The sequence below is a fragment of the Mirounga leonina genome, unplaced genomic scaffold (genome assembly GCF_011800145.1).
Source record: "Mirounga leonina isolate KUSES-001 unplaced genomic scaffold, KU_Mleo_1.0 Mir_481, whole genome shotgun sequence".
In the NCBI taxonomy this organism is placed as follows: Eukaryota; Metazoa; Chordata; class Mammalia; order Carnivora; family Phocidae; genus Mirounga; species Mirounga leonina.
Genome location: NW_023270773.1, coordinates 1,447,251 through 1,456,433, shown reverse-complemented (window position 1 = coordinate 1,456,433; position 9,183 = coordinate 1,447,251). Strand labels below are relative to the sequence as shown.

General features: G+C 59.6%; 2 protein-coding genes across 5 annotated transcripts in view; one reads left to right on the top strand and one right to left on the bottom strand.

Annotated features, from left to right (window-relative positions):
* Positions 1-1,277: 1,277 nt before the first annotated feature.
* LOC117999800 (coiled-coil domain-containing protein 74B-like) lies at positions 1,278-6,989 on the top strand. 2 transcript variants are annotated; one of them, XM_034989174.1, is made up of 7 exons: positions 1,278-1,536; positions 3,821-3,877; positions 4,828-5,008; positions 5,846-6,023; positions 6,110-6,189; positions 6,269-6,340; positions 6,496-6,989. In XM_034989174.1, the coding sequence occupies exons 1-7, from the start codon at positions 1,278-1,280 to the stop codon at positions 6,632-6,634; spliced, it is 966 nt and encodes a 321-aa protein (XP_034845065.1). In that variant the 3' UTR covers positions 6,635-6,989. The 2 variants fall into 2 exon arrangements, with proteins under 2 accessions (XP_034845065.1, XP_034845066.1); XM_034989175.1 differs by lacking the exon at positions 1,278-1,536 and having other exon boundaries at positions 3,555-3,877; positions 4,846-5,008.
* A 592-nt stretch (positions 6,990-7,581) lies between these two features.
* Positions 7,582-9,183, bottom strand: part of MED15 (mediator complex subunit 15) — a 63,484-nt gene continuing 61,882 nt past the window's right edge. For 2 of the 3 annotated variants that reach the window (XR_004676326.1, XR_004676327.1), the window contains exon 16: positions 8,463-8,602. Coding sequence is in view for 1 of the 3 variants with exons in the window: in XM_034989173.1 (XP_034845064.1) it covers positions 8,466-8,602 (137 nt within the window). In the remaining 2 variants the exon portion in view is untranslated. Of the gene's footprint in view, positions 8,603-9,183 lie in introns of all 3 variants that reach the window. The other variant, XM_034989173.1, reaches the window with a different exon arrangement.

Sequence of the window (9,183 nt, the reverse complement as noted above, 5' to 3'; positions counted from 1 at the left end):
TGTACTCTCCCTCTCTCTCTCTGTCAAATAAATAAATAAAATCTTAAACAAAACAAAACAAAACCTCTCCATGATCAATCACTACAGCCACCTTTTTTCTGTAGATTTTAATCATATTTATTATAAAGTACTTTCCTATAAATTTATTATCTAGAATTATTTGCAGATCTATTTCTGTTGACTGAGTCTGAATATTTTTTTGATTTTTTCTCTTGACTCAGTCACATTTGTCTGTTTCTTTGCATGTCCAGTATTTATTATTTATATCAGGCATCATGGATGATGTGACACAGAGACTCTGGGTTCTATTATAATTCTCTGAAGAATGTTGAGTTTTGTTCTTCAGATGGTTGAAATGTGGAACATCACCGCAAACTTGTGACGGCTGGGCTTTAAGTTTTATGAGGGCGGATATATTTTGATTTTGCCCTTAGTTCTAGGGCAAATCTCATTTCTAGAACATAGTCTTCATTCCCAAGGTGTGGCCCTTTTGGGGTTTAGAAGGAAAACTGAAGCATTTACCAGGCCCCTCTGTCAGACTCCAAACTTGGTCTCCCCTGGAACTGGTAGCAAATGAATCTCTTCTCAGCTTTTGGCCTTCCAGCTCTTTGTCCTTCCCTCGAGGCCCTGGAATTGTGCCCACACGTGGGCAGTTCAGGCCAGCCACATATTTGAAGTTTATAGCTTTCGGCTCCTCACCCGCAGAGGCTCCAAACTTCCCAGTGTTGCCCCCTCAGTTTCCAGCTGCAGTGGCCTTCCCATCCTCTGCCTCTTCAGCCAGTGGGCCTGTGGCTTCCTGTTTGAGGTCGGGCTGACTGGAGAGAGCCCTCGGGGAAAAGCAGCTCTTCTTTCAAGAGCTGCCTTCGTCCACTTTCTGTGTGCTTGTTGTTCTTCTCCACTGCTTTTAGGCAGTTGTTTCATGTCTTTTCTCTACATTTCATAAAGCAGAGGGTTTTGTAATTAGTGGAAGTGGAAACTCAACCTTTTTGATTTTCGAATCTGTAATCCGTATCATCTATTCAAAAAGTGAACTATTAAAACAAGCATACAAAATTAGATATTAAGACCTACTGTAAAGGCAGACGATGATCTCAGTTCAGAGGATGCCTTTTAAGTCAGGGTAGAACTCGACGCAGGCCCCGCCCCCAAACAAGCCCCGCCCCCGTCGGCACATGCCCCGCCCCCTCGCTCGCGCCCGTTTCCATGGCGACGCGGCGCCAGGCCGCGGCAGCCCAGCCACCGAGTGGGCGTGCAGCGGCGGTGGCGGCAGCGGCTACATGAGCGCTGGGGTGGTGGCGGCCGGGCAGCGGCCCCCCAGCTCGGGGATCCCGGGCTCTCGGGGCGCGTTGCGCCCGCGCCCCCGCCCGCCCGCGGTCCTCCAGCACCCAGGACAGCACGGCGCGCAGGCTGGGCACAGCGACGCGCAGAAGCGGGTCCTGGACCTGGAGAAGAGCCTGCTGTTCCTGCAGCAGCAGCACTCCGAGACGCTGGTCAAGCTGCACGAGGAGATCGAGTACCTCAAGCGGGAGAACAAGGGTGAGTCCGGGCGGCGGGGCCGCGGGTGCGGCGTCCAGCGCGGCTGGGGCCCAAGGGAGACGCCGACCTGCCGCCCCCGGGCGCCTCCAGCACAGAAACACGCGCGGACTCTAGAGCACGCAAGGTTTTAAGGAGGACACAGGGCAGCAAGCCCCACCCCGGGTCCTGCCACGCGGGGCTCGGACTCTCTTCCCCCGCCACCGGCCCCAAACCAGGGTCGTCTTGGGGGTCGGGGTGCGTCAGGGCCATCCCGTCTGTGGCATTTCCCGCAGTGAGCCCGGCCGCAGTCTCGTCTCTAGGCAAGTCAGGCCCGCCTGTTTTAAAAAACTTTGTGGAAGTAAAAAGTGCCAGCATACAGCTCAGCGATTTTCACAAGCTAAACGCACCCAAATCAAGGGCCTACAATGCCCCGCACTATCCAGATCTCCCGTGCAGACGTGTCTCCTCAGGGCAGGGGCTTCCTAACTTGGCCCCGCTGGTGGCTCCTCACCACCATGGGCCAGGCCTGAAGCAGAACCTGAGGCCTTTTACTCTGCTTCCCTCTCTCTTCTCCCTTATGTTTTAGCTGGAGCTCCTTCCCCCCCCCCCCCCCCCCCCCCCCCTTTTTTCCCGGGGGCCCCCCCCCCCCCCCCCCCCCCACCCACGGAGTCCTCCTCAGTTTCTCCCCACCTTTCTCCTGCTGTCTTTACTTGAAGTGCTAAGTGTGAGATCAAGGGGTATCCATTATGTCAGGAACCCCCCCTTTTGACATAAGGAGTTTTGAGTCTCACCCCTGTCCCTCCCTGATGCCCAGCCTGGATGTGGCCTGCCCACGTCCTGGGGGCCACTCGATCATTGCTCTGACCACGTTTGCCCATCCATGGCTAGGGGCTCCTGGAGGGCTCGCTCAGCCTGACTCACTCTGTCCTCCTGGAGCGGGGGCCCCACCTAGCAGAGGGTGCCTTACAGATGTCATGGGCAGATGGGTGGACTTCTGGCGAGGCTCTCACCCAAAGGCTCTGGCTCAGGAACAGCCAGAGGGATTCCTGGTCCTAGGGCACCCAGGGCAAAGACTTGGCCCATGGGCAGGGTCCTGGCTGCCAAGGTCATGTGTGAAGTCTCTCAGGGGTTCAGCAGGAAGGGAGTGCCCAGGGCAAAGCAAACCTCTTCTCTCAAAGTGGCAGCACCTTCAAAAATGACCAGAGCATGTGTTTGCTTTCAGATCTCCATTACAAGCTAATAATGAATCAGAAGCCAAAAAAAGGTAGGAATGAGGCCCTCGGGTGCCTGATGGGAAGGTGCTGATGTCTGGAGCAGCCCCTGGGTGGCTTGTGTCCACCCAGCTAGCTGCACTGTCCTATCCCAGTGGGGAGGGGTCCTGGGGGACCTGGACAGACGCCACTGCCCCCAGCCACGGTTTGGGTGGCTGTGTACCCAAGCACAGCAGGTGGGGCTCTCAGGGATCCCAAGGCCTGAGGTATGTGCAGTTGGGAAGCCGGCAGAGCAGCTGCCCTCCCTTGGGCAGCTGCTCTGAGGGATTCTTTTCCTTGGATTGCTGCTATGGCAGGCCCCAGGCTCCCTCTAAAATGCTGGCGAGCCCTGGGCAGCCCCAGCCCTGTGCCTCTGGTCCATCACTTCCTGGCACAGAAGGCTCTGGGCACAGTCCTTCCAGGGAGCCTCTCTGCCACTCCACAATGACCAAGAGGGCTGGGGGAAGGAAGTAGAGACGCAGAGACCTACAGCCACTTACCCATGGCCCTACCTCATCCTGATAGTAGCCCGTCCACTTTGCATGTCCTGCAGTCCAGCCCAGGGAGACTCAGGCTGTCTTGGGCCTTCTCTCCCACTTACCTTTGGGGCCAAGTCTGAGTGGTGCTAGCCTGGAATACCCCAGTCTTGGGGGGTGTCAGGGCTCCTTTCCTAGGGGACAAAGAGAATGGGGTGGTGGTGGGCCCTCCTCCGTCGGGGCAAGAGCTGTCCTTGGTAAGTGGCAGGGCCTGTTAGTGGTCCCAGTCCTGTGGCACCAGGGGTCCCTAGTGGGACATCAGAAGAGGTCATCCTCCTTTGGGGCTTCTTTGGGCCCAAGCCCACTGCTTTCTGGATGGCCCTTCAAGAAATCACTTTTCCCCTGGCCTTGCCTCTGCCTCACCAGAGTAGAGGAGGGCCCTGCATGAATACACAGGCCTGCAGGGCCAGCAGGAGGGCACAGGTGGCCAGCCCCTCACCCATGGGGGGGGGGGGGCGGAAATGTCTGGGGACACTAGGATGGAAGGCTCTCCAACTGACCCTGTGCGTTCTCCCACAGGTAGCATTTCCAATTCCAGCTTTCAGTCCATCAAGTCCGTCTCAAATTCGACGTCAGGTGAGCACACACCCGCACCCTCCGTGAACACAGCGTCAGGGGAGGGGCACATGCCCCACTGGGGCCCGGGGCCCAATGGCCAGTGTGGGGCGCTGGCCAGGTTGCTGTAAGCCCCTGGTGGTCTTCTGCTGGACACACCTCAGGGGAGCACCTTTGCCAGGCTCTGTGGGTGGCTGAAGGGAGCCAAGGAGGGTGACCCCCAGGTGCTGTGAGCTGACACCAGCAGGAAGGGGCTGAGGCGGGGTGTGACAGGACCGCAGGCTGGCCAGAGGGAGGCTACAAAAGCCCGGTGGGCTTGGCTACAAAGGGAGTGAATGCCAACGTGGGGCACAAGGCCCTACGGCAGATGCACCCCGACATACAGAGAGAGGAGCCTCTGAGCCTCCCTAAGCTGTCTTCCAGGGAGAGGTGGCACACAGGTGGCCTGGCAGAAACCCTGCTCATCTTGTCTCCCCCCGCGCCCCCCCCCCAAGCAGGCAGGAAGCAGGTGGGATGGCCCTACCTAGAGTTCTGGGCTTATGGTGTCCTTTGCAGAGGGAAGGAGCCGATAGCCTCTTCTTCCCACTCTGCCTTCCTGAGGCCGGGCATCCTCACAGGGGCAGCCCTCGCTCTTTCTATGCAGGGCCCAGGCAGGCAGTGGGCCTTGTCCTTGGAAAGGAAACCTGTGCAGGCCGGGTCTCAGAGCTCTCATTCAGTGTCATTTTGCCCAAAATGGGGTGCTGCTTCAGAGTCTGGGAACAGCTGTGGGGCCACCCCCAGCCCTGGCCTTCCCTGAGTACATGTGGGGCGGGCCTGCTTCACAGAGCCAGCTTCTACCGCAGTCAGCAGGCACCACCCACAGGTCCTCAGACCCTCGTTCGGGTCTACCAGCTCTCCTTTACGAGGCGGAAACTGAGGCAAGGGCGGGCACTCCTTGGGTGGACTTGGGCACTGGTTCTCGATGCCCACAGTGACTACCCTGGCTGCAGCCAGCTCTCAAGGCAAGGCCAGGACCCAGCTTAGCTTCTCCAAGAAGCAAGACTTGAAAGCTGACGTTCCCCAGAAGACGGACCTGGAAGAAGAGAGCCCAGTTGCTGCCCTGTTTCACAATAGCAAGCTGGACAAAGCCCCTGGGACGCAGGGGCCGGCCAAGTAAGGACTCGCCTGGACCCCGTGGGCACAGCGCCCATTTAGTAGGTTCACATTCTACAACCAGCCAGCTGCTTTGCCCTTCCAAATGGGCCACTCTCCTGAGTGAAAGCAGACTCGCTCCAGGCTTGCCCATCTGGTGGGCACTGCCTTGCCCCTTTCTCCTGAGGGTCTGCAGGGTCCCTGTGCTGACCTGAGCCCATATGAGGGTGCCAACAAGCAGCCCCGAAAACATTTTCTCACAGAAATGAAACAAAGTAATTTGGCCTTTAAATTAACTTGTTCACCAAGAGAACAGTTAAGTCGGGTTCCTGGGCTCACCCCTGGGAAGGGTGCTTGGCCTCTGCAAGGCATGGAGCCAACAGGCCAGAGTAAGACCGGGGTGCTGACACCTGAGTTTCTGGGACTTCCCTGGAAAGCAGCAAGGAACCTGGACTTTGCCTCCGAAACAGAGACCCCGTTGTCCCCTGGGTAGGGCAACCAGCAGGTCAGGCTCCTGCTTCTCGGCACAGTCCTTAGATTCTCTCTCAACCAGCCCCACAAGTGTGGGGTCAGGGCTGAGGGCAGCCACGCAGCTTGAACCACATCTGACCCTCAGTGCACCTTGAGAGAGGAGGCAGGGGTGGGCCCAGGTCACAGCTGGCACTGGAGGGCCCCCCCACCTGGTGCCACGACCACCCTGGTCAGCAGAAGGGAACCAGGCCCTGAGGAGGCTGTGTGGACACCCCTCATCCCCACACTGGTCTCACACTGGTGTGGGTGCTGCCGGAGAGAGAGGTGGCGGGTGGTTAGAACAAATCCTGGCAGGCTAGCTCTGGGCTGCTGCAGTGACTGTTCCAGAGATGAAGAAGGGGAGACCTCCAGGGCAGTGGCCGCCTCTGCGGCAGGCAGCCAGCACAAGGGCAAGCAGCCCCCTGGGATGAGCCTGCCCCTGTACCTGCGCAAGCCCACCACGCTTCAGCAGTGTGAGGTGGTCATCCGCCAGCTGTGGAATGCCAACCTCCTGCAGGCCCAAGAGGTGAGGCTCGGGCTGCGGGGGGGGGGCGGGGGGGGGCAGTGCCTCCGCGGGCCCCGCCCACTGCCCCTCTTCTCCCTGCCTTCCAGTTGCAGCACCTCAAGGCCCTCCTGGAAGGGAATCAGAGGCCCAAGGCTGCCCCCGAGGAGGCTGGGCCCAGCTCTCCCAAGTGAGTGACCCCTCGCAGCCCCCCACCCCACCACAGCAAGGTCTGCTCCTCTTGGGCTCACTGCTGACTCCTTCACCAGGGACCAGGAGGCCCTTCACCCGGGAGCCATGCAGCTCCCCAAGGTCCCCACCAAGGGCGTCCCCAAGAAATGGTGAGTCCCACCGGCAGGGGGAGGGTGGGGTGGCCTCTGAGCCCTGGACGGAAGGGACCGGGACAGCTCAGTGCTTTGCCTGGGGCCGCACTGCCAGCCACGTCTTGGCTCCTGCTCCCGATGGCGCCTGCAGTGACGTCCCTCTGCCCCAACAGCCTGATTCTGAGCCCGATGCCCGTGGCGGAGCGCTCCATCCTGCCGGCGCTGAAGCAGACCCTGAAGAGTAACTTCGCCGAGCGGCAGAAAAGGCTGCAGGTGGTGCAGAGCCGGCGGCTGCACCGCTCTGTGCTCTGAGGCCCGCGGCACCCGTCTGCGTCTGCGCGGCAGGTCTCGGCCAGGCCCAGGCCCGTGCCCCTCCCCCGCACCCCTCCGCTGGAGACGCTCCCCCTCTCTAGATAGCACTTCCAAAGAATTCTAATACGTTTAGGCCAAGCGAAATTCCAGATAAACAAAACTCGTTGTAGATAAAGTACTTGGTCTCAGAACTGGGAAATTATTTTCTTGCTCGGTATTTTGCTATTCTGCATTTACAGGAAAACACGTTATGAAATAAACATTACCCTACCCTGTTGAAGACTGGAAGTAAAGCTCGTTTCTCCACTTGGGCGTCTCATCCCTCACTGCTGTCGGCATCACTGCGCCGCTCTGCGTCCCCAGCTCTGCTCCCTGCAAGGGGGAGGGGCCTGCCAGGGCGGTCCCCGGGGGGCTCGCGGCTCGTGTGGGGCCCGGCATGCTCTCCCTTCTCAAGAGTGCAGGGGGCTCCCTGGCCCTGGGCACAGGGAGAGACGCCTTCTGCCCCCACACGGACAAACAGCTGAGGAGCCATCCTGCCGAGCCGGCCTTCCCCCGGGGAGGGCCTCGGTCCCGGGAGAGCGGGCCTCTCCAGGGCACTGGGCCCCCACCCTGTGACACTCCCACCCCACGAGGGCCTCACAACCGTAGCTTTCTAAGGCTCATGGGTGCGGGCAGTGTCGCGTCCCTCCGCCCCTGGCAGGACCGTGCTCCAGGCCCCACTGGCCGTTTCCTCAGTGCTCATCTCTGCCTCTTCTGTCTCCGGGCAGCAGGAGTTTGGCCAGAAACCTGGGTGAGGTCGAGGCACTAACACTCAAAAAAGGGTGAACTAAGGCCTGGGTGTCCATGGCCATCTCCAAAGTGGGGAACCTGGCTCAGCCCCGACAGCGTTCCTCACTGGACAGTGGTCCCCAGACTTTCAGAGGGGAGGGGACACAGTGACAAATTCATGACAAACACAGGAATAATAAATTTATTGTAAGAACCACAGATGACACGGTAGTGCACATAGAAAAGGGGAAACCTCTCATCGCCAGAGGGCCGGTGGGCTGATGCCCTGTCAGGGAGCCTTCACTCTCTGGAGTGGTTCTGAGGACGCCACGTCCCGAAAACACCGCCCTGACCCAAGAGTGGGCACGGTGCTGGGACAGGGTCCACCCAGGTGCCCCTGCTCCCCAGGCACCCCCACAGTGCTGAGAAGACCCCCATGGCTTAAAGGGAGAATGCCATGAGGTATGAGGCCCAGGCGATGGCAGGGGATTTGCAACTGCCTGCAGGCCGACCTTCCCTCTGAGACGCGGCCAGTGCCCTTGGATCCAGGAGCTTCCCTGTGGCTTGCCCCACGTGCCAAAGTGGCTGGGTCTGAACCCAAAACCGTGACCAGAGAATTCTGTGTGTGTTTTCAGGGTTTCCTATGCTTTCCACGTTCCCCTACAGAAACAGGAAGTATTTTCTGGTGCACACACATGAGAGGCTCTAGCAAGACCCTGAGTTCTCCCCCGTGCTACTGAGGGAAGGACATGGGCCTTGGAGAGGCCGAGGGGACAGCAGCCCAGGGAGGAGCGCACAGGGCTGGTGGCGTGTCCAACTCCCTGGGGAACGTCCCAACCCCACCACTGATGCAGCCAGCTCCACAGCCACCTGCCCCAGTCATATACAAGTGTGGGAGGATGTTTGGCAGGTCCCCAAGGCAGAAGATAAAAGCAGGAAAGCTAATCTAAGCCCAGGCTCTCTAAGGGAGCCAACACCTAGAAATGTCCGACACGAGGGTGCATGTCCTCTGTGGCCCTGACAAGGCTGCCGGCTCTCCCCGTGGTCCCCAGTGGCTGGGTGGCTAGGCAGCTGAGAGGCAGGCCTGGTGGATGCTCTGCGCCCAGGTGTTGAGCAGGGCTGTGACCGAGTGCTTGTCGGGGAGCTGCAGCAGCCTCGAGGTCATGCACCGGTGCACCGACTGCAGGAAGGGGTTGGCGTCTGCAACAGAGCAGTGGGCCATGAGTGCTGCTGGGCCTGCCACTGGGCCACACAGCAACTCTCTATGAACGGGCTGTCCCAGACACAGGGGTGGCGTCTGGGGCATTCCACCCAGCCAGTGTGACCAGGGATGCCATCTCCCACACACAGCGGGGTGGCCGACGGGCTCCCCTCCCAGGCCCACGCGTCAGTGGAGAACTAGAACGTGGACAGGTCTGGAGCCCAGGACTCTCCCTCAGGGACAGCCTTGGGATCCCAGCCCTATGCACCAGCTCTGAGCTGCAGGATCACTGGTCCCCATCAACAGGGCTCTCTCTGGGCCTCTGGTTTGAAGCCATGTCACTCAGATGGGTCCCCAGGAGCCCTAGCTCCTTCTGTGCTCCCCTACCAGCCTTGCAGAGGCCTCCAGGGGCGGCTGGGCCTGCTCACTCCTCACCCACTAAACATGGCTGCCCTGCAGATGCAAGATGGACAGAAGAACACCAAAGGTACAGAGCCCCTTTCTCTCCAAGTGATTTCTGGGCAACTCCACTCCTGTCCACAAAGGGGCAGCCAGAGAAAGGGGAGGAGGGGCCTCCGCT